Raw genomic sequence first — 27,136 nt, forward strand, 5'->3', positions numbered from 1 at the left:
ACTTTCAGTTGGGAAATACTGCACATTGATTCCTGTCTAGAACTATAGTTTATATTAATTTCCACCAAGAACTATTATTCTTTGACTTTCTGAACTAATAGACAATTTTAATCTGCTGAAATATTCTTGGCCCTAAAGTCCGGATTACAACAACTTTAATAAATGATATCACAGGAAATGAATTAAATTCAGAGTGAGGTAAACATTAAATATGATGTTCCACATGATTCAGTATGTGGGCCACACCACTTCCTTTGATCTACATAAATATATTGACAAAGATACTGGATCACTTAAAAAAAACTGTAGTATCTGGTGAACATACAAGTTAACTAGTAAAGGACCCAAACACATCTGTTCAGAACACAGTGGAGAGATTAATGGAACAGGCATAAACTGGTTCACAGCAAACAGCTTAATTGTTAATCATACAGGAACTCATATTATGCAATTACAGCAAATATTTGTTCAAATAACGTATGGAAATGCAGCCAGGTGATGTCAACAACTACCAATATTTCAACAGGAGCACATCCTACCATTTTCAAGTCAAAACTGCAGAAAGTAAGCACTGTGCAAGGGAATTTAAAACCTCAGTTTTCAGATAATTTGAGAAAGATAACACTGACACACATTGTAAACATTAGCGCCATCACAACCAGAGATGACCGCTGTCAGAAATTATTGATAGTGAAATTCGTAATCAATAGGTGAGGTAGCATAAACTCTGTTCCTCTGTTTTTTGACAAGGGAGAGAGCAGGATTCCATGCAGAATTTAAACAAAAACTACCATCACTATTTATAAGGTTACTTGCTAATTTAATTTCAACATCTTCCTTAATAGCACTACCCCAGTAGCTGGAAGGGCATGCCAGAATCTCCATGTTGTTAGTTGCTTATGCTCAGTACACCAGTCCCTGACAGTCCATATAGTCTGACCAATATATATCATGCCACAACTATAAGGAATACAGGAGACATCCACATTACACAAACCAAGATCATTCTTTACAGAGCCTAAAAGGATTCTGATCTTAGACAGTGGTTGAAAAACACACTTTACATCATATTTCCACAAAGTACAATCAACCCTGTATGAAATGCTCCCTGTGTGAGGCAAAAAGGCTGTAGAATGTGAAGCCAACTCAGTATTTTCATCACTCAGCAGGTGCACAGTTGGTTGATAGTGCAACACATGCCTGATCTTTCACTATAACCATTCTGCATTCTGATCAAAGGTGACTTCAAGATGGACTAACTCAGCTGAAAAACTAACAGGGTTTGAAATGATGAGTTTCCTGTGGACCAAGTAAACAAGCACCCCTTCATGTTGAGTTGGATGGAGACAGCTATCAGCGTGCAAATACAGATCAGTGTGAATAGGCTTCTTATAAATGGCATGTCCCAACATACCATCACCCTTCCTACTGACAAACACATCAAGAAAGGGAAGACAGTCATCCTTTTGCATCTCCATCATGAAACAAATACAAGTTGTTCAAATTCTCACTGCCAAGTGGTCAAACAATGAAAGTATAATCTACATATCTGAAAAAAAAAAAAAACACGCAGGTTTCAAAGCCACCAACTCCAAGGCATGTTACTTAAAATCTTCCATAAATAAATTGGCAATAATAAGTGACAATGGACTTCCCATCACAACTCCATCTGTCTGCTCATAGTACTGGTCATTGAATAAAAGGTAAGTGGAAGTCAACACATGTCAAAGTAGGTTCATTACTTCAGCACCAAACATAATCTTAATTAACTGCAACAAATCAGACAGAGTAAGACAGGTGAAGAGAGAGACCACATCAAAACTTACTAGAATATTGGAATCATTCAAACACATTCCCTCAAATTGACATAAGAAATCTGCCAAATTCTTCATTTGGTGACCACACCTACCTACTACATGGTTCATCAGAGTCGCAAGCAATATGTCAGAGCACAATGTTACTCACAACTGGATGAAGAGGAACCCCTTCCTTGTGGACCTTAGGGAGGCCATATAACCTAGACGGAACAGCACAATAAGAATTAAGACTCTTAATAGTCTACTGCAATAAGGAATTTTTCTTCAGGAGGCTGTAAGTCTTTCTCTCAACACTTTTTGTGGGGTGAGCACCGATCCTGCAATATGCTGAATCGGACAGTAAATGCTGCATCTTTTGAACATAATCCTGCTTGCCCAAAACAATGGTATCATTGCCCTTGTCCACAGACAAAGTAACAATACCCAGATAAACTCTAAGTGAACGAGAAGCAGCCCCCTCAGCTGGTGTGATATCACTTTTGGGTGAAGTGCCCTGATCTACATACGACATACATGCCTCCTAGCCTCCTCTGCAACACGAGGAGGTAGTTTAAAAACAGCAGTACTAATAAAATCAACCACCGACAAATGTTTGGGAGTTGGTGCAAAGTTTAAACCTTTCCCTAGCATGGATAAAGCCTCATAATCAAAAGCTATATCACACAATGTTGGGATATAATATTAGACTCCAAGCCACATAAACATCCAAACTTCGCCAAATGTCAGGCAGTTACAGAAAGAAATTCCCAGTCAGACTGTGACCATTAAGCACCATCCAGCCAATCCCAAGAAAAAGCCGAAAGTTTGGAAGCAGTCATTAACTGAAGTTGAAACAATTCCTTGGGAACAAAATACAACTGTCGATGAGTGTAACGGATCCATTCATGAACAAGGGCTAGGCCAGCACGTTGCTTGATGTGCCAATCACCAATGTGCATTAAGAATATTGGGTAAAATTGATAACCAAACATATTGCAGAAGCCTCATTACTAATCTTCAGATTCTTATACTCCTGTGCCAATACATTTGCTTCCTAATGGTAAAATATCACTGAATTTAGAATGAAGTGTAAAAGTCACAACCACAATACTGAAAATGAAAATAATATTCATATAAACTGTGTATCCATGTCTAGGGTCCAGAATAGTGTTTTATATTCTGGTGCAAAAGTCTATAATTGGTTTCCAGCAGCCATCAAATAAGAAACTAGAAATCTGAATAAACAGAGTTACGAAACTGAACAGATTCATCTTGATGGATACAAGCTAATGTTATACTATTTTACAACCCTTAAGAAGGAAAGGAGAGTGGCTACATATGCAAAAATGGAGTTAAGTCCCAGGCCTTTCAGGTTAACAATTATTGTGCTCAACAGCTTTTTGAATCCTGTTCCATAATAGTGGATTTGGAAACGTACGAGACTGTAGGACTGACAGTTTAAAGGCCATCAGCAGTAAATGCCATATACTTCATAAAACAGCTAGAAAGTGTTAATAAGGTTATGCGCACTTAGCTAGAGAATCATTCTTTGTAGTTGAAACAATAGTCAACTATTTATCTGACCATGATGATCAAATATGAAAAATAATCTTTATTGACCAGTCAGACACTTATAGAAGAAAAATAGTGTGCTTTAAGATCATAAACATCGGCTCCATCACAGTGTTCAGATTGATTTATTGACCCATTTTCATCTACAGCCGCACAATGTGCAAGAGATATTTGGATTTTTTTTGTTAATATTAACAGTTTTACATATAATATACCTTTGTACATAATAACACACATTAATATATCAATTAATGATGGATACTTAAATAAATGTTTTTACACTATATACAGAGAGATAAAATACAAATGTTCTTCTGAATGAGACTAAATTGGGAAAACACACAAAAATTTAGTTTTGTAGGTATTCATTTACTGTGTATAAGCAGTGATCAACCAAGTAAGACTTCAGTTTAGATTTGAAGTGACCAATGTTTTGTATGTGTATGTGTATGTGTTTAATGGTATCTGGTAAGGCATTGTATAGTTGGATAAGGCTGTTTTGAAATAACTTTGTGTTGGCACTTTGAACATGTACATCTAATTTTTGTCTTGTATCATAGGTGTGTATTGTGTGATTTTGAGTGATAAGTGGTCTTTTTGTATGTAAGTTTTGCTTTAAATACATTATATTTTCAAGTGTATATATATATATATATAAAAGAAACAAAGATGAGGTGACTTACCGAACGAAAGCGCTGGCAGGTCGATAGACACACAAACAAACACAAACATACACACAAAATTCAAGCTTTCGCAACAAACTGTTGCCTCATCAGGAAAGAGGGAAGGTGAGGGGAAGACGAAAGGAAGTGGGTTTTAAGGGAGAGGGTAAGGAGTCATTCCAATCCCGGGAGCGGAAAGACTTACCTTAGGGGGAAAAAAAATAATATATGTCTGCTTGTGTCTGTATATGTGTGGATGGATATGTGTGTGTGTGTGTGTGCACCCGTCCTTTTTTCGTCTTTCCCTCTCCTTCCCTCTTTCCTGATGAGGCAACAGTTTGTTGCAAAAGCTTGAATTTTGTGTGTATGTTTGTGCTTGTTTGTGTGTCTGTCGACCTGCCAGTACTTTCATTTGGTAAGTCACATCATCTTTGTTTTTAGATATATTTTTCCTATGTGGAATGTTTCCCTCTATTACAGTCATATATATATATATATGGTCTACATGATTTGCGATTGTCTACCCCTTCCATTATTCTTATAATTTTTTTTTACTTTTTAATGTTTTGATGGCATCTCCAGAATTTCCCCAGAACATAATCCCATACCAGAGGTGAGAGTGTACAACTGCATAATATAGACACTGAAGGGTGTTGTAGCTGGTACAATTTTTTAATGTACACAGCACAAAACAAGAAGTAGTTAATTTTTTGTTCATTTGCTCAATATGTACTTTCCATTTCAAGTTGTCTTGTAGATGAAGTCCAAGAAATTTGGTATGGGCTGTTTTGGCAATTGTCTGTCCGTATAGCTCTAGATTGGGTGATATCAAATTTTTTGTTTGTGCTGTGTGTAATACATCCATAGCTACAGTTTTTTCAGTGTTTATTATTAAGTAATTGTCATCAAAGTAACATGTTAGCCTGTCAGTGGCTTTTTTTATGTTTTTTACAAGAGTTTCTTCTGAGTTTCCTGTAATTAGAACACTTGTATCATCAGCAAATTGAAATATTTTACTGCTGTCATTGCTTATGTTTAGGTCATTTACATGGAGTAAGAACAGAACAGGACCCATTACTGATCCTTGTGGCACTCCATATTTAACAGTCAGTAGCTTGGAATTGTATTTCCTAATGGCATTGTCCCTTTCTTGATCTATTTCCACATATTGTTCCCTGTTCTTAAGATAAGAGCTGAGCCAGTTGTTAGCTGTTCCCCTAATGCCAAGATTTTCTAGCTTGTGTAGCAATTTGTCATGATTTATGGTGTCAAATGCCTTTGACAAATCTAAAAATATGCCCATGGTAATTTTTTTGTTGTCTAATGCTATCAGTGCCTCTAATAGAAAGGAGTGAACTGCAGATTCGGTTGAGTGGTTTGCTCTAAATCCACATTGAGATTCTGACAGAATGCCATTTACCTCTCAAGAAGTCTCTTAGCCTCTTATTGAAAAGCCTTTCTAATATTTTTGAGAAAACAGAGAGAAGTGCCAGTGGTCTGTAGTTGGAAATATCATCTTTGTTTCCTTTCTTGTATAATGGCTTTACTTTTGCTATTTTCAAACATGAAGGAAAAGTTCCTGTAGCAAAAGATAGGTTACATAGGTGGGTTAAGGTCTCAGTAATCAAGTCCCCACACTTCTTTATAATGAAATCAGGTATATCATCTACACCTGCAGAGTGTTTCATTTTGAGACTTTTTATTGTAACCTGTACTTCTTCTACATTTGTTGGGTACAGAAACATTGATCTACTTGAGACTTTTTTCCCTGTTTCTGTATGCTGTTTTCTATTAGAAGTCTGTTGTAGTAGTTTCTCTGTTACATTTAGAAAATAGTTATTAAACATATTAGCTACTTCCTGTGGGTTATTAATGTTTTCCAAGCCAGCTTTTAATACTATATTATTAACTCTACTTTTGAAAGATTTGGTTTCTTTTTTTACAACTTGCCAGATTGCTTTGGTGCTGTTTGAAGCATCTTCTATGTATTTGTCATTGTCTCGTTTCTTTGTCTCCTTTATTATTTTATTTAAGATAGATTTATATTTTTTAAAGTAACTATCAAACTCCTGAGTTGTGTTTTAGCTTCTTGCAATATTGTGAAGGTACCATTTTCTAGCACAAGATTTCCTTATACCACTAGTCAGAGAGAAATTAAAGGAACAATGATGAGGAGAAATTTTTATAACAGAAAAACAGATAGTGTTGACAGAAAATGTAACTCTTTCTTAAACATATTCCTACAGTACTTTGTGTCATTTTCCCCTGAAACAAATGAAAGTCACAACTGAACTGTGGCAAGGATAAGGGGTAGATAATTCCTGGGATTAAAGTATTTTGTAATTCAGAGAAAAAAACAGTAGCCAAGATACTGAACTCAATTATCACAAGTATTGTGAAATCCTCTAATCTGTCATTAAAAAAGTGAAACTCATATACTATGCTGAAAAACTAAAACAGGTGAAGAATAAAGCAAAACGTTTTGGATCATTATTAAACAAGAAACAAACAAAATAGTGATCCAAATGTAATTATGTGGCCAGAAAATAACTCTGGGAAAAAATGGTAACACTTTCAAGTCATTGGAGACCAAATCCAGTGACAGCTTCTTCACAGAGACAGCAAACATGGCACTTAGTATTAAATAATCAAATACTGATGCATTAGATTTACTTGTGTAGACACTGCATACACCTCCAATAGACATTAGTTTCAAAACTACTACTTCTAAGGAGATTACAGAATTCACCAGGTTACTAAAAACTAGTAATTCTGGCGGCTATAATGGTATTTTGTGCAGAATGAAATCTTGGTGATTTTATAGGATATGAGATTACCCTTAAGCTGTCTTTGTAATCAGTCAATGCCTCATGACATACTTCCTGACAGACTTAAATATGCTGTGCTTACACATATCTACATTTATTTATTTCTCATATGGCATACATCATAGACTCTCTCTTTCTCTCAAGAGCCAGAGAAACTGGTACACCTGCCTGATATTGTGTAGGGCCCTGTTAGCATGCAGAAGTGCCATAACATGACATGGCCTGGAATCAACTAATGGAGGGAATTGACACCATGAATCCCGCAGTCCTGTCCATAAATCCATAAGAGTATGAGGAGATGGAGATCTCTTCTGAACAGCACGTTGCAAGGCATCCGAGACATGCTCAATAATGTTCATGTCCGGGGAGTTTGGTGGCCAGCGGAAGTGTTTAAACTCAGAAGTGTGTCCCTGGAGCCACTCTGTAGCAATTCTGGACATGTGGGGTGTCACATTGTCCTGCCGGAATTGCCCAAGTCTGTCGGAATGCACAATGGACATGAATAGATGCTTACATACCTGTCACCTGTCAGAGTCATACCTAGACATATCGGGGTCCCATATCAAACCAACTGCACACACTCCACACCATTACAGAGCCTCCACCAGCTTGAACAGTCCCCTGCTGACATACAGGGTCCATGGATTCATGAGGTTGTCTCAATACCCATACATGTCCATCCACTCTATACAATTTGAAATGAGACTCGTCTGACCAGGAATCATGTTTCCAGTCATCAACAGTCCAATGTCGGTAAAGTTTTGTGTCATGCAGTCATCAAGGGTACACAAGTAGGCTCTTTGCTCCGATAGCCCATATCAATTATATTTCGTTGAATGGTTCATACGTTGACACTTGTTGATGGCCCAGCATTGAAATCTACAGCAATTTGTGAAAAGGTTGCACTTCTGTCGTGCTGAACAATTCTCTTCAGTTGTCATTGCACCCATTCTTGCAGGATCTTTTTCTGGCTGTAGCAACATTGGAGATTTGGTGTTTTACCAGATTCCTGATATTCACGGTACACTCTTGAAATAGTAGTACGGGGAAATCCCCACTTCATAACCACCTCGGAGATAGACATTTTTCATCTATGTGTTGGGTTGTTTGCTTTTCAGCTCCACAGTCACATTTTGGAAATTGTGTTTTTACAATTTATGGGGGGTATCGAACCTTCTGCCATGGCCAGTGTGTATTTGGTTTAATGCTGCCCACACTTTGCGTGATTAGTTGAAACCAGGAGGCTTCTATATGATTGTGAAACTTCAACATTGTGGTGGGTAGTGGGCAGTGCTCTTTGCAGTGTTGTTCCCAGACATTGTGAATGTTGAAGTTTGAGTGCAGTAGTGGTACTGAGTCAAAGAGGACAGCCATGAAGTAGGGGCAATTTTATTGTGCTGCTGATAATCCGCATACTGTCATTTGGTACATCAATCTCGTTCATATGTGAGCTATTAACCCATTCAGGAACACAGAATTCCACCATCCAACAGATAAGCCCATCTCTTGATGTATGAAGTGTATTTGCTGTGGAGCCCCCAAGAGCTGCCACACAGTTTATGGACGTTATTCCTTGTCCTCATTTGACCTGTGATCTTTGCCAGATGCCCCTTGTAAGAAAAGTGTCCTATCCACTCCTAGGTATTTAGGGTAGTTGTTACGGTTGAGTCACTTCCCTCTGAAGTTGCAATTAAGCTCTCTTCTTGCTGAGCAGTCACAAATGTGGAAGCACGATACGTCATCCTTAGCTGGGTTCAGTGCTGTCTTCATTTGTGAAAGTAGTCTCTCAGCATCTATAAGTCAGAGCTCAAAGTGTCTTCTGCAGCCTCAAATGATTTGTGCTATGCAGCTATAGCCCAGTCACGTGTGTAGTCAAACTCATCTTCAACCTGCAATGTGCATTAGTGTTGCGTATCTCAGCCATTGCAACAATAACTTTAAAAAAATTGTGGTACAAATGGCTGTTGGCCTCTCCCAGGAACAATTTCCAAATCACCAGTTAATTCAAACTTCCGAACCATGTTCTTCAACCCCACTACATGGAAAGAGGACCTCTCTTTATTTCTTTAGTGCGTAGATACTTATGAACAGCAGCAGCACTATTGCTGTTGTTTTGATAACAAAATTTTATGAGTAAAGTCCTGCTCACTTTGTCCAGAGCCATGTTGACTGCCTTCAACTGTAATGCATATTGATGCTTGTGTTTTAACCCCATGTCTCCATACCAGTACCCACCCCAAATGCCAATTCATGACACTAACATTACTAACAATGCAAATCCTGCACCACACAGTCTGAACATCATTCCTATAAAGTTGGGTACCCATATGGTTAATAGTTTTCCATCTACACTGGTTGAAGTATCGGAAGTTTAAGTATAACCACCCTGTGCTACTTTTAGTGTCTCATTTCCTAATCTAATTGCTGGCCACTGTGGCCTAGCAGTTCTAGGCGCTTCAGTCTGGAACCGCGCAACTGCTAAAGTCGCAGGTCCGAATCCTGCCTCGGGCATGGATGTGTGTGATGTCCTTAGATTAGTTATGTTTAAGTAGTTCTAAGTTCTAGGGGACTGATGACCTCAGATGTTAAGTCCCATAGTACTCAGAGCCATTTGAACCTAATCTAATTGCCTCAGCATTGCCTGATTTAATTCAACTAAATTCCGTTAGCTTTGTTTTGCTTTCGTTGATGTTAATCTTATATCCTCCTTTCAAGATACTGTTTATTCCATACAACTGCTCTTCCAAGTTCTTTGCTGTCTCTGACAGAATTACAATGCCATTGGCAAACCTCACCGTTTTTATTTCTTCTTCCTGCACTTTAATCCCTTCTTCAAATTTTTCTTTGGTTTCCTTTATCGCTTGGTCAGTGCTCTGATTGAATAACATCTGGAATAGGTTACACTATTTCACTCTCTTCTCAACTGCTGCTCCCCTTTCCTGCCCCTCAACTTTTATAACTGCCATCTGGTTTCTGTACAAGTGGTTTATAACATTTTCCTCCCTGTATTTGACCCTGCTACTCTCAGAATTTCAAGAAGATTCCATCATCATTTAACCACACAGTAGATTTGCATCCCCTTGGGAAAAATAATGGCTGTAGTTTCCACTTGATTTCTTCCATTCGCAGTACCAGCACAGCAAGGTCACGTATGTTTGTGCAGAGACAGCCAAGTTAGGATGGAGGTGGGATGTGGATGCCTGGGTGTGCTAGGAAATTTCTCAAAATGAGAAACATAACAAGAACTTCAGTGCCACATTTGCTCCAAGCCATATTACAAAGAAATACAGCAAAAGGCATGTGCTGTGGTGTTATGGGGCTGCCGCAGCCATTCTGAGGGCGTGATGTCCTAAAATAGGAGCCAGCATACCATCTAGCTGGGAGGAGAGGTGGTAGGTGAGAACAACTGTGTGTCCTGAATGCCTCTAGCTGGCCTGCTCCAGGTCCCTCATATGACGATTTCCAGCTTTCCTACTGGCTGGCAGTGTGGTGCCTGAAGATGTCCTACTGTCAGCAATGGCTTGAAATAAGTGTCCCCTGTCCGCAGTACCCACAGTTGGACCATTACTCACGTAAACCAGCCATGGACCAAGGCACACCAAGTAACATCTGGTATGACACACCCAGATCCAGCTACTGCCTAGCCATAGAACACAGTACTGAAATCACAAAATATAAAGTGATAAAATTTTGAAAGAAAAATTCCCAAATTCTTGGGTTTTCTTCTCAGTCTGGGTGCTCACCAAGTACAGTTTGAAGTTACAAAGCCAGGTCACCCAATCATCAAGACTGATGCTCCTGCAACTACTAAAAAGGTTGCTGCCCCTCTTCAGCAACCACACATTTGGTTGGCATATCAACAGATACCCATCCATTGTGGTTGCAAAAACGGTATGGCTATCAGTATTGCTGAGGCATGCAAGCCACCCCACCATGGCAAGGTATGTGTGTGCGGGGTGGAGGGGGAGTGGGAGTGGGGGAGGGAAGTATTTACTTAGATTTTATGTGATGATGACATTGTTCTTGTTGCAGTTCCCATCTACTAAGGCAAGGCACAAGCAAACCACTTATAATTACACACCTATACACTCATTCCAATATTTTGAAATGTGTTAGAGAAAGTGGCCTATGACAGAATACTGACTCATTTAACTGAGCAGAGCTTGTTAATGGCCTCTTAGTTTGGGTTTTGCAAGGGATTACCCACAGTGAAAGAGCAACACAATACCTCATAAATGAATTACTAGCAGTGCTGAACAAGAAAATTCTGCCTCATTTAACTAAGCAAAACTTGTTAACTGCCTCTTAGTTTGGCTTTTGCTAGGGGCTGTCTACTGCAAAAGCCATACAATACCTAGCAGCACTAAACAAGAGCATTTATCCTGTTGGTATATTCTGTAACCTGAAGTATTATGGCATTAATGGCATCCGTCCTGGTCTCATTAACAGATTTTGTTCCCAGCATGAAACAAACACTAGAATGGGGAACACAATAGGAGTGTCACAAGAATTGGTGCTGGGCTAACTCTTGTTTCTGATCTGCATAAATGATGTTCAGATTACTTCAATGAGATATTTAAAAACTCTAATATTTGCTGATAACACAAGCATATGAATCAATGATATAAACTCAGTCATAGCAGAAATAACTCATATGATAGCAGGTCGTGCTTACAAGTGGTTCACAGCTCACAGTCAAGTCTAAATGTCACAAAGGATCATATTATGCCATTTCACACTATCAAAATGCTTGTTAGTACCAGAAGTAGACACTAATGACCATACACATTGGGTAAAATTCCTTAGGATCCAGCTAGATAACAAGTTAAAATAGAGTCATCACATAAATAAACTAATCAAGAAACTCAGTTCAGGTTGATCAAAAAGACTTCTTGGGTTATCAACCAAGTCATTCTCTGGCAATGTTTCAACAAGTTTCCTATTCATCATCTTCATACATTGTCTGAAGGTGACGAGTAGGAAACTTGTTGAAATGTTGTCACAGAATGACACCTTGACTCGCCTGATAACCCAAGAAGACTTCATCACTGAAATGCATAGAGAAAGCCTTGATTTCCATGTATCAGTTCATTTTTAAGCCAATAGAAGCATCTCTCACTGTGTTGACACAAAGACAAGTGTGTTGGCTTATATCACATTTTTTAGTCACTGCTGTTTAATGGAATTATCTTCTGGGACAGGCACCTAAAGTAAGTATAGTGTTCATTCAGCAGAAATGAACAATAAGAATGTTGTACAAAGTAAACAACCATACATGTTGCAGAAGCCTTTTTAAGGCTATTGGAACTGAAGGGGTCAGTGGAAGGAAGTGCTGTTTATTAAGGACTAGTCTGATCACATAATCTGTTGTGTTTTCAAGTACACCACAAGCTGGAAGCAAGTAATTCCTTGTGTACCATTAGAAAATGTTCTTCACTACATAAATTGCATCATATTATTATATTTATGTGGTCCTCCTTGATTTGATCAAACATATAACATACAGTAATGCAAAATGTGCTCTGGTGGGATAGCACTTTCTTCTGCTGACCCCCCTTCTATTCTTACACTTCTTTCCCAATACTTATAATCTTGCATGGCTTTTGTTGCTAATAATAAAAATTGGTTTTAGGTGAACAGTAATTTACACAGTCACAATAAAAGATATAAAAATAATTTTCATACAGACTTTGCCTCCTTGTCTAGGGCTCACAATGGAGTCATGCATTCCAGTGGAAAGATATTTAAAAACCTCCTATCTAACATAAAGAAAGAAACTGGGAAACCCTACCAATTCAAAAGAAAATTAAAAAATACATCACTGGCCACTCTATCTACAAATTATGTGAATATCTAGATTCAAGTATTGAAACTGTTAGCTATATAGCAAGTAGCAGCGTTTGTTTTAAAGCTGCACAACAAGTTGCAATGTACCGTAAATAGAACTCAGTATTTACAAATGTAAGAAAATATTTTCTTTGAAAAATACCACTGTAATCAAGCAAATACTAAGCTGATAATAACAGATAAACACCACCTGTATAGTAAAACTGAGGCGGCAGCAGATTCTTTTCAAAAGCAACAGTTTTTTACTAATTTACTCAATTAAATTTACATGACATACGCATGAATAACATGAAGCAGTATAGTGATAGTTTATTGTTAATACAGCATACAGATAAGTTTTCATGATTTCCTTGTCTTTTGTAAATGTATAGATTGACTCATCCCACATCCCTGAGGATGGTTCTTCTTGATGGGATCTACAAAATATGATGAATGAATAAATTCCATATTTCTAGAGGCTCACCTTTATGGTGAAATGTACAGAACACAGTGTGTGAATGAATGAATGAAGGAAGGAAGGAATTATACAGTTAATAAAGAGCATCTGTTGCAGTCCAGGTGAAAGTCACTAAAAAAGTGTTCACCATGCTTCAGGAAGAAAGGGAATGAAGAGCTCATCCAGCCTTTAATGTATCATAAATTAGTTCAAAATCCTTTCCCAGACATTACATCCTCTAAGCATAGTTTTTACCATTGTAATGAACAGCAACAGGTGCCCAGGATTTTGGGTTCACAGTGTAGGGACACATTATACTAAATTGTTTGCATATAAGTATTCCTTGTAATATTCCATGCATATACTCCCAAGTCATCAGCACAGTCATTTCATGTCATACATAGTTCCTAGCAATTGTACAACTAGAAGTACATGGAAGTAGGTAAATTTTCACAAAATTCTTCCACATAACAATTTTTAAAAATTGAAGGAAGTGAACAAATTCACTGATTTTTATGAGTTCAAAAAATGGAATTTTCTTCAGTTGTACATGATTCAGATGCTTTGCAGTGGCTGCATATGTATTCAACTAACAATTTTTCAGAAATTCTTCTTCTTCTTCAGGTCCACTATTAAGAAAAATAGTCAATGACATGAAAGGAAAAGCCGATGGGACTTTAACACCATCACAAAGAAAATTTTATATGTATGCTGGGCATGACTCAACTATATCAAATTTACTCCTTGCACTGAAAGTATGGGATGAACAAATCCCTGCATATGGTGCACTAATTATGATAGAACTACATCAAGACAAAACGAGTGGAGAGCACAGTGTCCAGGTGAGCACATGTGAAATTTATATTTTCTCACTTTGCCCTCTTATGTGACCTGAAGTGAAGTCTGTAATCTGCTAATTTCATATTAAAAACACACTGTAGAAAGTTGTCAAACCTGTAGTTACAACACTGAAGATGGCAAAATTTTATAAAAGGGAGCACTGCAAGGGCTGTTTGATGTCAGGAGGGCTATACAGAAACAAAAAGAACAGCAAGTAACCACATATACGAAGAACAAATTGGGACTGATGAACTCCTAAATAAAGAGGGTATATGGAGGCAAATGATATAATGCTGGTAAAATGACCAGAATAATTTAAATAGTAGAGGAAACACTGCAGTACAGCATTGAGATGTATAGTGACATAAGCTTATTCTCATCAGAATAATGTACATAACAGTTACAGGTTGTTGGTAATTATATTTAGTGAGTATTCACTATTGAGTTTGACTGTTTTACAATTTTCATTGAATTTAGCATACAACTATTGAACTCAGTTATTTCATAGAAGGTGCAGCTCTTAATATTAGCAAAAGTTGAACTCAGTTATTTCATAGAATGTGCAGCTCATAGTAGTAGCAAAAACTCAATACTGTATTCTTTACAAACATTTGTGGTTTCCGAAGATTGAAGGTGCATTTCTCTTATACTCATTTTGACTAATACTGGTAAAAGATAAAGTTTTCTATAGCATCAGGCATTCTTAGTGACAAGCTTCATAATTAGAATGTTGAACTATTTTTTAATCTGTGGCAATATTTTACTGACCTATCCATTTATTAGGGAATTTTCCAGGTTCTCAAATAGGTGCACCAGCAACATTTCGAGTTTTGGCACAGTTATGGTATACCTGATAACTGGCCAGGGCATATGAGTGCCACTTACTGTGTGCAGTGTTCCATTGCTGCTTATGTGCAGAAGGTCAGTACTGAATGGGGTGTCCTTACATGGCAAAACAGGATGGACAAGCCCATGTATATTCAATTTAACTGAAGTGCATTAAGTGCGGTAGCTATTCTAAATATGTGATTTTCAAAATGGTACACATGCCAATGCAAGATCATCCACATGTACAGCACCCTCAGAAAAAAAACATGCAGTGGCCTTAGATGCTCATAGCATGATGATGCTCAAGATGAGTACACTGGGATGTTCCACAAAATTGAATTGGCATGATTGTATAACATGTTCCAGGGGCTTGCCACAGATGGTGGGAATCGATCTTTAGTTTAAACTGCAACTGTCCTTGGACAGGACACTATTTCCCTCTTCATACGTCTACACATGGTGGAAAAGTCAGCAAATTCCTGAGGCACATGTTGTCTTTTTGTGAGGGGCATATATACAGAAAAGCTTCTCAGAACTAATGACAGACAGTCTGATGTGGGAAGCGTGACACATAAGTTTCTGCTACATCTCTAACCAGGGTAATTGCTCTGCTGATTGAAAATATTGGTGTACTTAAGATAACAAACTTTGTGCACTTAAGATAACAAACTTGGTGCTTTGTTTCAGCCCACTGTTGACATTGCCTGTAGGGCTATTAAATGTTTATTCACTACTGAAATGATCTTCACAGCCATAAAGTCATGCAACAGGTGATATTCAGCTTCTGATCCACTATAGCTGGCCTCCAATCCAGCCATTTGTAATGTCATGCACATGTGTATACTGCACCATTCCACCTCCTGTAACTCTAGATGCCAAATGGACACAAAATGTAGTCAGAACCTCTATGCTCATGACCACTGCCCCCACAGACTGTTCAGGAACACTGAGCCTAACTATCCACTGGGCCTATACCTGTCGATCACACTGTCGGCCAAATATGGCCAATCACTGAAGCTTGTATACTACAACCAAATAATGCCCAACACATGGTCATCACCAGGCAACTGAATTACTTCATTAGAATATGGACAGAAAGTTTTACTTTCTAGAAAATGCATACCTCATGGGGGTGAAGAATGCTTCGCAAATACATTTTCCCAAATATGATGTCAAAGTAACAGTAAATGGTTCTTGGAAGAAATAAGACTTATTAAATTGTTTGAGGTGCATAGATAGCATGCACTTGAGGATAAAGAGTCTATGAAATTCAAGTGGCATGTTTAGAAATTATAAATATTCCCAACCCTTCCTCCCACAAATCATCTTACCAGTTGTACCTGGTTTAGATTACAGGTTTCTAACTGTACACATAGGGGCAAATGGAAAAGTGACTGAGGGTTGTGTTTTTTCATGTTCTAGACTTTCTATGAAATTTCAAGAGGGAGTTATGAGAGCAGCAAATCATTAGATGATACCAAGAACAAATAGTGTTGTGCCTTACATTCTCTTGGGTTAGGAAGGCTATCCAATAAAGACTTATTCGGTGAGACCCTCCCCAATGTCAAAACTTGGTTAAGTTCCAATGACTTTTAACAAGTACTTTTCTAAGTCTCAATGAGTGGTAGAATTTCCATTTTGAATAGTGGAGATCGTTGCAAAGAAGCAATGAAACTGAAAAACCTATTGATCTTGATGTAATAGTCAAATTTATAGGCCCATTACAAAACATTGTTACTTAGAATGAGAAATATGAAGTGGCTACATTCACTTGCCAGCTAACACTATCAACAAAAAGATATGCCTCTGACAGCAAAAACTGTAATGTCAATGCAACATATCCCATTCAAGAGAAATTTATGATGTCTTTTAGCACAGATGAACTGCAGGAATGACACCATATTTTTGGTTTGAGTACTTTATACACTCCTGGAAATGGAAAAAAGAACACATTGACACCGGTGTGTCAGACCCACCATACTTGCTCCGGACACTGCGAGAGGGCTGTACAAGCAATGATCACACGCACAGCACAGCGGACACACCAGGAACCGCGGTGTTGGCCGTCAAATGGCGCTAGCTGCGCAGCATTTGTGCACCGCCGCCGTCAGTGTCAGCCAGTTTGCCGTGGCATACGGAGCTCCATCACAGTCTTTAACACTGGTAGCATGCCGCGCCAGCGTGGACGTGAACCGTATGTGCAGTTGACGGACTTTGAGCGAGGGCGTATAGTGGGCATGCGGGAGGCCGGGTGGACATACCGCCGAATTGCTCAACACGTGGGGAGTGAGGTCTCCACAGTACATCGATGTTGTCGCCAGTGGTCGGCGGAAGGTGCACGTGCCCGTCGACCTGGGACCGGACCGCAGCGACGCACGGATGCACGCCAAGACCGTAGGATCCTACGCAGTGCCGTAGGGGACCGCACCGCCACTTCCCAGCAAATTAGGGACACTGTTGCTCCTGGGGTATCGACGAGGACCATTCGCAACCGTCTCCATGAAGCTGGGCTACGGTCCCGCACACTGTTAGGCCGTCTTCCGCTCACGCCCCAACATCGTGCAGCCCGCCTCCAGTGGTGTCGCGACAGGCGTGAATGGAGGGACGAATGGAGATGTGTCGTCTTCAGCGATGAGAGTCGCTTCTGCCTTGGTGCCAATGATGGTCGTATGCGTGTTTGGCGCCGTGCAGGTGAGCGCCACAATCAGGACTGCATACGACCGAGGCACACAGGGCCAACACCCGGCATCATGGTGTGGGGAGCGATCTCCTACACTGGCCGTACACCACTGGTGATCGTCGAGGGGACAATGAATAGTGCACGGTACATCCAAACCGTCATCGAACCCATCGTTCTACCATTCCTAGACAGGCAAGGGAACTTGCTGTTCCAACAGGACAATGCACGTCCGCATGTATCCCGTGCCACCCAACGTGCTCTAGAAGGTGTAAGTCAACTACCCTGGCCAGCAAGATCTCCGGATCTGTCCCCCATTGAGCATGTTTGGGACTGGATGAAGCGTCGTCTCACGCGGTCTGCACGTCCAGCACGAACGCTGGTCCAACTGAGGCGCCAGGTGGAAATTGCATGGCAAGCCGTTCCACAGGACTACATCCAGCATCTCTACGATCGTCTCCATGGGAGAATAGCAGCCTGCATTGCTGCGAAAGATGGATATACACTGTACTAGTGCCGACATTGTGCATGCTCTGTTGCCTGTGTCTATGTGCCTGTGGTTCTGTCAGTGTGATCATGTGATGTATCTGACCCCAGGAATGTGTCAATAAAGTTTCCCCTTCCTGGGACAATGAATTCACGGTGTTCTTATTTCAATTTCCAGGAGTGTAGATTACTAGGTATAAAGCATGGATGTGCAGTTGACAATCTATTTTTCAACACTGTATTTAGCTACAGTTACCACAATTTCTTTCATTTCTAGATGTACACTTTGTCAGGTTTGCATTACCTTTTTGTTGTGAAACTGTTACATATTCAATACATATAATCACACAGTATTATGTTTTTTACTTATAAATTTCTCAGCATTCAAAGTAGATAATTAGCTATGAAACAATGAGACACAAGCAGCACCAAATGCCTGCTTGAACTAACTATGTCTGACCAATCTCATTTCACTGGAATGCACCCTTCAGTTGGTCATGTGCAGTAAACACTTACCAATGCCTTTACACATCTTGGGATTAATTGGCTGTACTTGGCCATTTTCAGCTGATCAGTTGGTCAGGTAAATATGCTTCCAGTGGACAATCAGCTGAAGAGGTCTTGTATCCAGTGAAATTTTTTTAAGTGCTTTATCTGAAAACTACCTTGAGCAGTTAAACAGAGAACCGAATCGTGGTGATAACATATTAGACCTTCTGGTGACAAACAGACCCAAACTATTTGAAACAGTTAACGCAGAACAGGGAATCAGTGATCATAAAGCGATTACTGCATCGATGATTTCAGTCGTAAATAGAAATATTAAAAAAGGTAGGAAGATTTTTCTGTTTAGCAAAAGTGACAAAAAGCAGATTACAGAGTACCTGATGGCTCAGCATGAAAGTTTTGTCTCAAGTACAGATAGTGTTGAGGATCAGTGGACAAAGTTCAAAACCATCGTACAATATGTGTTAGATGAGTATGTGCCAAGCAAGATCGTAAGAGATGAAAAGAGCCACCGTGGTACAACAACCGAGATAGAAAACTGCTGCGGAAGCAAAGGGAACTTCACAGCAAACATAAACATAGCCAAAGCCTTGCAGACAAACAAAAATTACGCGAAGCGAAATGTAGTGTGAGGAGGGCTATGCGAGAGGCGTTCAATGAATTCGAAAGTAAAGTTCTACGTACTGACTTGGCAGAAAATCCTAAGAAATTTTGGTCTTATGTCAAAGCGGTAGGTGGATCAAAACAAAATGTCCAGACACTCTGTGACCAAAATGGTACTGAAACAGAGGATGACAGACTAAAGGCCGAAATACTAAATGTCTTTTTCCAGAGCTGTTTCACAGAGAAAGACTGCACTGTAGTTCCTTCTCTAGATTGTCATACAGATGACAAAATGGTAGATATCGAAATAGACGACAGAGGGGTAGAGAATCAATTAAAATCGCTCAAAAGAGGAAAGACCGCTGGACCTGATGGGATACCAGTTTGATTTTACACAGAGTACGCGAAGGAACTTGCCCCCCTTCTTGCAGCGGTGTACCGTAGGTCTCTAGAAGAGCATAGCATTCCAAAGGATTGGAAAAGGGCACAGGTCATCCCTGTTTTCAAGAAGGGACGTCGAACAGATGTGCAGAACTATAGACTTATATCCCTAACGTCGATCAGTTGTAGAATTTTTGAACACGTATTATGTTCGAGTATAATGACTTTTCTGGAGACTAGAAATCTACTATGTAGGAATCAGCATGGGTTTCGAAAAAGACGGTCATGTGAAACCCAGCTCGTTCTATTCGTCCACGAGACTCAGGGAGCCATAGACACGGGTTCCCAGGTAGATGCCGTGTTTCTTGACTTCCGCAAAGCGTTCGATACAGTTCCCCACAGTCGTTTAATGAACAAAGTAAGAGCATATGGACTATCAGACCAATTGTGTGATTGGATTGAAGAGTTCCTAGGTAACAGAACACAGCATTTCATTCTCAATGGAGAGAAGCCTTCTGAAGTAAGAGTGATTTCAGGTGTGCCGCAGGGGAGTGTCATAGGACCGTTGCTATTCACAATATACATAAATGACCTTGTGGATGACATCGGAAGTTCACTGAGGCTTTTTGCAGATGATGCTGTGGTGTATCGAGAGGTTGTAACAATGGAAAATTGTACTGAAATGCAGGAGGATCTGCAGCGAATTGACACATGGTGCAGGGAATGGCAATTGAATCTCAATGTAGACAAGTGTAAAGTGCTGCGAATACATAGAAAGATAGTTCCCTTATTATTTAGCTACAAAATAGCAGATCAGCAACTGGAAGCAGTTAATTCCATAAATAATCTGGGAGTACGCATTAGGAGTGATTTAAAATGGAATGATCATATAAAGTTGATCGTCGCTAAAGCAGATGCCAGACTGAGATTCATTGGAAGAATTCTAAGGAAATGCAATCCGAAAACAAAGGAAGTAGGTTACAGTACGCTTGTTCACCCACTGCTTGAATACTGCTCAACAGTGTGGGATCTGTACTAGATAGGGTTGATAGAAGAGATAGAGAAGATCCAACGGAGAGCAACGCACTTCGTTACAGGATCATTTAGTAATTGCAAAAGCGTTACGGAGATGATAGATAAACTCCAGTGGAAGACTCTGCAGGAGAGACGCTCAGTAGCTCGGTACGGGCTTTTGTTAAAGTTTCAAGAACATACCTTCACCGAAGAGTCAAGCAGTATATTGCTCCCTCCTACGTATATCTCGCGAAGAGACCATGAGACCATGACTATGACTATATCAGAGAGATTAGAGCCCACACAGAAGCATACCGACAATCCTTCTTTCCATGAACAATACGAGACTGGAATAGAAGGGAGAACTAATAGAGGTACTCAGGGTACCCTCCGCCACACACCGTCAGGTGGCTTGCGGAATATGGATGTAGATGTTGATGTATAGCACATTTTTCTGTTCTGTCACAGCAAAATTTAATCTGCACAGTACTGCTATGATGCAATGATTTTTATGAATCTATAATATTCCTTAACTTATGCCCATGATTGTACATGTTTTACATAATGTTTTGTTTGTAATCAACAGCAGTTTTATGTATAATGAGTTGTCAAATGAAAACGAGAGAGATGAGAAAAAATGTAAGTAATCAGTTCATTACTTCAAAATTAATCACCATAACTGCTAATACATCTATCACATTGTGAGACAAGATGGTCAGTACTTTCACGGAAAAATGTTTGCACTTCTCCATGGACCCATGATTGTACTCAGGCATGCACCTCTTCATCAGAAGCAAACTGACAGCCAAAAGTGTCTTTCTTCGGGGTTCCAAAGATATGGAAATCATAAGGGAAGAGATCAGGACTGAATGCAGGATGTGTAACAGATTTCCAGCAAAACTTCTGCAATGCAGTAGAAACAACCTTGGCAATGTGTGGGCTGGTGGGTACATGGGTTGCCAAGGTTGTTTCGACAACGCTGCAGAAGTTTTGCTGGAAAGCTCCTACACATGCTCCAAAAAGTACGATCTCTCCTCATGCAGTGTCCACATCTTTGGAGCATTGAAGAAAGGCATTTGTGAACATTGATTTGTTTCGGATGAAGAGGTGCACACAAGGGTACAATCATGTCTCCGTAGCCAACTGCAAACATTTTTTTCCATGAAGGCACTGACAGTCTAGTATCACAGTGGGATAAATGTGTTAACAGTTATGGTGATTACTTTTGAGATAATAAATAGTTTACCTACTTTTCTTCCTATCTGTCTCATTTTCATTTGGCTGCCACCTGTCATCATCATCATCAGTTATCTGCTATATTAGCAGGTCCTTTGCCTCTCCATTTTCTGTGATCCATTGCTTCCTTCTTAAGGCTGCTGTGTGTTGTACCATCCATCATGTCATCCAGTATCTGGAATCTCTTCCTTCCTTGCTTCGTTTTCCCTTCTACATAACCTTCTGAAACTGTTTTTATCAGTCCATCCTTCTTTTTTAATACATACCCAATCCAATTTCTTTTTCTTCTCTTTATTACATCTAGTAACTGTCTTTTATCTCCCACTCTTCTCAGTACCTCTTCATTTTTTACTCTATCCATCCAACTTATTCTTTCCATCTTTCGCCATGTACAGATCTCAAAAGCCTCCAGCCTTTCTCTGTCTTTTTTCCTCATAGTCCATGTTTCAGCGCCATATAGAAGGACACTCCATACAAGACATTTTATGAGTCTCTTTCTGAGTCCTCTGTCCAGACTGCTGCAGAAAATTCTCCTTTTCTTATGAAACGCCTCTTTTGCCATTGCTATCCTTGTTTTAATTTCTGTGGTGCACTTCCAGTCAGTGTCTATCCTGCTTCCAAGATACTTAAAATTTTGCACCTGTTCTAGTATTTCTGCATTCAGCATAATTTTTATTTCCTTATTTCCTCCTAGTGCCAATACTTTTGTTTTATCTGTGTTAATTTTCATTCCATATTTTTTTCCGTTAGTTGCAATGGTGCCCACCAAATCCTGTAGTTCTTTTTCCCCTGTGGCTAGAAAGACCATGTCATCAGCAAATCTCAAACACCCTACTCTTCTTCCTCCAATTTCTACTCCTTTGTCTGTATGTTTCATAATTCAATATTTTATACAGTTGTATTTGTAATCTTTTATATGGTAAATGTTGGCTACTCTAGTACTTTTTTCCTTTCTATTTCACTTACTGCCATAACAAAAACTGTTGATACCTTTACACCAGTTTTTCTTGGGTCATTCCATATGCCTACATCATAAATAAAATGTAATCCTTATTTCTCTAGCTTAATATCTGTTCAATTTATTATTTGGATAACAATGTACCATTATGATATATAAATCTCAAAAGGGAAGTAATTGATGTTTCTTTGCATCTTGTTTCAGATATATCTTCGAAATTCAACCAGCCTTGATCCATATGCACTAAAAATTTCAGGATGTGAACTGGATTGTAAGCTAGATACTTTCTTGACACTTGTTGATGATGTGATTCCAAATAATCTGGAAACTGAGTGCAAAGTTGAAGACCCAAATTACGTACCACCAACTCTTGCACCTCCTTAAATAGTAGTATGAGCTGCCAATTAAGGAAAGAGGAGGAGGAGGAGGAGGAGGAGGAGGAGGAGGCGAAATGAAGATAACGTACTACTATATGGTCTTGTGCATCTCTGGTTCTTCAGATATGATCATTTGACAACAACTTTTCAGAAACTTATAAGCAACAACCCAAAAATTACGATGATTAAAATAGTAACAAACATAAAAATGTCAATAAAATTAATACATCTAAAATTGCATTCACATTTCCACCACAGTATTATAAAGTCCCAATTTATATTTTAGCTTTATCAACATTAGATTGCATTCTAAGAACATCTTGAATTAAGTCTTCCAGTTCCATTTGTAGCAACTGTCCATTCTTCAACATGATCTCAGCTGCTGCTGAAATTTCTTTGTCAAGTAAGTCATGATCTTTGGACCTTTCAGTGAAATTCTTATGTATACTCTGTTCCACCACTTTCAGGCGTTTATAAAGTGAGTTCATATTATGGTGAAAACGTTTAACTTGCTCCTGTCTTTTCACATCCAGTTCTTTTAGCTGTTTACTAAGTTGTTTTACTACAAATGTTAGTTTCTCTATGTCTTCCTGAAATTAGAATTACAGCAAGTATTAGCAGTTTTAATGACTAACAGACTTAAGCTACAGAGAGAAATTCACTGATAAATTATGCTAAAATACACAAATAATGTTCCTTCATAGACCAATTTCTCAATAATGAAACACATCTTTTTAGCATTTCATTGTTCACCCAGAGAGAAATGACCTTATGACTATGAGTTCATTGATTCTCTTCTCAATCAATGCTGACAATCCCATAACAATTCACATGCCTTTCATTTTACAGTGTACTATTAACTCCACTTTAATTAAGAATCTCACATCTTCTGTAGTGAAATTTACCTTTTGTTTCTCACCATAAGTGAATATATTACCTCTTTCCATGTTCCAAGCACTACATAACAAAAAGTTAGATTTATATACATTTTCTTTTTTCACGTACTTTTTCCTCTTCAAGTAAACTCTCCTAACAACATGAAGAAAAATGTCTAAATCAGACATTCCACTGGCAAGTTTACATCATCAAAAGAAACATCTTTTAAGCATTTGGGACTTCAGGTCCCTAATTAATCAGCAGAAGCAGGAATGGCCATTTGTATTGTGTGTCCGAAATATGTACACCATGGCTGTGACATGTGACCTTGTAACAAGACAGACGGATATATTATTTTTCATATTCATACACCTTCCAATTTTAACAATAGATACTGCCTTTTTGTCTTTTTTTGGAAGACAGGAGTTCTGAAGATGACTGTTTAGCAACCAAAACAAGTATACTTTTCCACTGTATTCAGCATTATCAAGACAGTTGTAATAAAATTATCTTTGATCTATGTAACTTCCACAAATAACAATTACTATCAAAAGGTTATATCACCTAGCTTGTTGTTATGGAAAGCTTATATTTTATCGGTCCTCATGAATGTTTTACTTTCTACTCAGATTAGAGACTGGCTTTATAAACATGACATAGATCATAATGTGGAAATATGTACATTGTGGTGATGTTTTTGTACCTGAAGATGGTCTGAAAGACTAAAATTGGTTGTAAAATAAAAGGAATTCAACTAGCAGCTGTCTGTGTGAAAACACCATGAGTTTCATAACATGCTACCTGCCAAAGACGACACAACTTGAATTACTGTTAAAACCACTCAAACTTCCTGGTATATAAATGGATGAATATATTTACCTGCAGTGTACTCTGCTGTCTATCAGTTTCTCTCCTAGCGGTCTGTGATGTTCTTTCAATTGCTTGGCATTTCTTCTTGTAACTCTCAAGCATTACTTCAAGTTCATTGCAGTACTGGCAGGAACAGAAGTAATAACATGAAATACACTTTTACTCATTACAAATTGCAATATTGCATAAAAAATTATTTATAAAAATGAAATAGGCACTATCTTGTAATTAATGAATATCTCCCATACTTACCCCACACCATTAAACAAAAAAAGACTTGTCACTGAAATCACTTGAGAAAGTTAAGAACTGGAACACAACAGTTTAGGTCATTCAGTCTATGGAATTTCAAGCAAATTTCAGGTATCACAGTCACTAGCAAATTATGGTTTCAAACTTTAGCTAGGGTAAAAAAAAAAAAAAAAAAAAAAAAAAAAAAAAAAAAAAAAAAAAAAAAACAGATAAGGACTGTCTATGCCTTAATATGTGATGAAACCAAACAGGCAAGACTGTCATTTTGTAAGTAAGGCTGTCTCCAAACTGAAGGGAAGTTTGAACATCAATGTGAGTCACCAGGGTATGGTCCTACAAGAGGACATATGCTCTTGCTTTTCTCTAATTTGTAAACTAACCTACCCAGCAGGTTATAATGTAGCTTATAGTCTAATGTGGAATTTAAGCCATAGTTGCAAAATCCCAGTGATCTTACAACAAAATTTAACAGAAGAAGTGTGGCTTTGTTTATCTGCTGTTTGAGTGTCATTCAATAGTTTGATGAATTAAAACCACATATGTCAAAACTTGTTGTATGATACTGGACTACCGCCTGCTAAACATATTATGAGAACTTAGAACTGTCCCTTTTTATTTTCAGTGAAGGGCAGACCCATATCATACTACACTGGCCGTACAGCAACTCCACAAAAGAAAATTTCTTACAGATACCCAGTTATTAATGGGAACAAAGTGTACTTCAGTTAGCTACTTTTATGAATAGTTATAATTATGCATATGTGGTACAATCCATAAATGAAGTACATAGAAAATTCACAAACATGAACGACTTCCTCTTAAGAAATAACACATTTTAAATACTCATGATATTAACACAATTCCAGACATATGTTCATCTTTTTACCAATGTGTGTCTCTTTGCTCCTCAGTCAGTTTCAAATATTAACACCTGCTCTACAGTCATTTCAAGCATTCTTCTTCATTTATATACAAACTCCAAAAGCCACATTATTGAGTGTGGCAAATCATAAATTGCGTACTATTATAATTTTTCCCTGTCCTATTCCATGTACAAATGGTGCACATGTAGAATGACTGTTGATGAACCTCTGTATTAGATCAAGTTTATCAGATTTTACCATCACGTTCATTTCATGAAGTACACTAGTGACCAGTAGGATGCATGTTGCTTGAACCTTCCAGGAATGTACATTCCTGGAATTTTAACAACAAGCCTTTTTGTGATGCACAACACCTTTGCCTCTGTTGTACCATTTACCAGAAAATTCCACATGTAATGTTTGTTTTATAACTATTCTCTATTAATTCTACCTAATAAGGAGAGCAAATTATGAAGCAAGTAATCGAGAATCATTCAAACAAGGATTTTGTAGCCTACTTTTTTGTAGATAATGTATCAGGCTATAATGAACAACGTTTCAAAGCTTTACTCAACAATCAGCATCGTCTCATCACAATACTGCATTTTATCAATATAATGTGCGAGAGCTGAAAGAAGACTGTTGTATGCACCTATTTCCCAAAATCTCTTAGAGATTTTTGTAGTCCATTTATATACACAGAAACATCTACATCTACATCTACATCTACATCCATACTCCGCAAGCCACCTGACGGAGTGTGGCGGAGGGTACCCTGAGTACCTCTATCGGTTCTCCCTTCTATTCCAGTCTCGTATTGTTCGTGGAAAGAAGGATTGTCGGTATGCTTCTGTGTGGGCTCTAATCTCTCCTCATGGTCTCTTTGTGAGATACATGTAGGAGGGAGCAATATACTGCTGGAATCTTCGGTGAAGGTATGTTCTCGAAACTTTAACAAAAGCCCGTACCGAGCTACTGAGCATCTCTCCTGCAGTCTTCCACTGGAGTTTATCTATCATCTCCGTAACGCTTTCGCGATTACTAAATGATCCTGTAATGAAGCGTGCTGCTCTCCGTTGGATCTTCTCTATCTCTTCTATCAACCCTATCTGGTACGGATCCCACACTGCTGAGCAGTATTCAAGCAGTGGGTGAACAAGCGTACTGTAACATACTTCCTTTGTTTTCGAATTGCATTTCCTTAGGATTCTTCCAATGAATCTCAGT

At 38.6% G+C, this 27,136-nt stretch overlaps 2 protein-coding genes across 2 annotated transcripts in view; one reads left to right on the plus strand and one right to left on the minus strand.

Moving 5' to 3' along the window:
* The window catches only part of LOC124721604 (venom acid phosphatase Acph-1-like), a 237,041-nt gene extending 212,357 nt beyond the window's left edge, over nucleotides 1–24,684 (plus strand). The window contains exons 6-7 of the mRNA XM_047246655.1: nucleotides 13,766–13,983; nucleotides 22,876–24,684. Of these exons, the coding sequence (XP_047102611.1) occupies nucleotides 13,766–13,983; nucleotides 22,876–23,055 (398 nt within the window). The 3' untranslated portion in view covers nucleotides 23,056–24,684. The remainder of the gene's footprint in view (nucleotides 1–13,765; nucleotides 13,984–22,875) is intronic.
* Nucleotides 23,079–27,136, minus strand: part of LOC124721603 (coiled-coil domain-containing protein 175-like) — a 143,712-nt gene continuing 139,654 nt past the window's right edge. Inside the window, exons 7-8 of the mRNA XM_047246654.1 lie at nucleotides 24,804–24,917; nucleotides 23,079–23,638 (exon numbers count right to left, since the gene is read on the minus strand). Of these exons, the coding sequence (XP_047102610.1) occupies nucleotides 23,324–23,638; nucleotides 24,804–24,917 (429 nt within the window). The 3' untranslated portion in view covers nucleotides 23,079–23,323. The remainder of the gene's footprint in view (nucleotides 23,639–24,803; nucleotides 24,918–27,136) is intronic.

This window comes from Schistocerca piceifrons, chromosome X (assembly GCF_021461385.2).
Source record: "Schistocerca piceifrons isolate TAMUIC-IGC-003096 chromosome X, iqSchPice1.1, whole genome shotgun sequence".
Lineage (NCBI taxonomy): Eukaryota > Metazoa > Arthropoda > Insecta > Orthoptera > Acrididae > Schistocerca > Schistocerca piceifrons.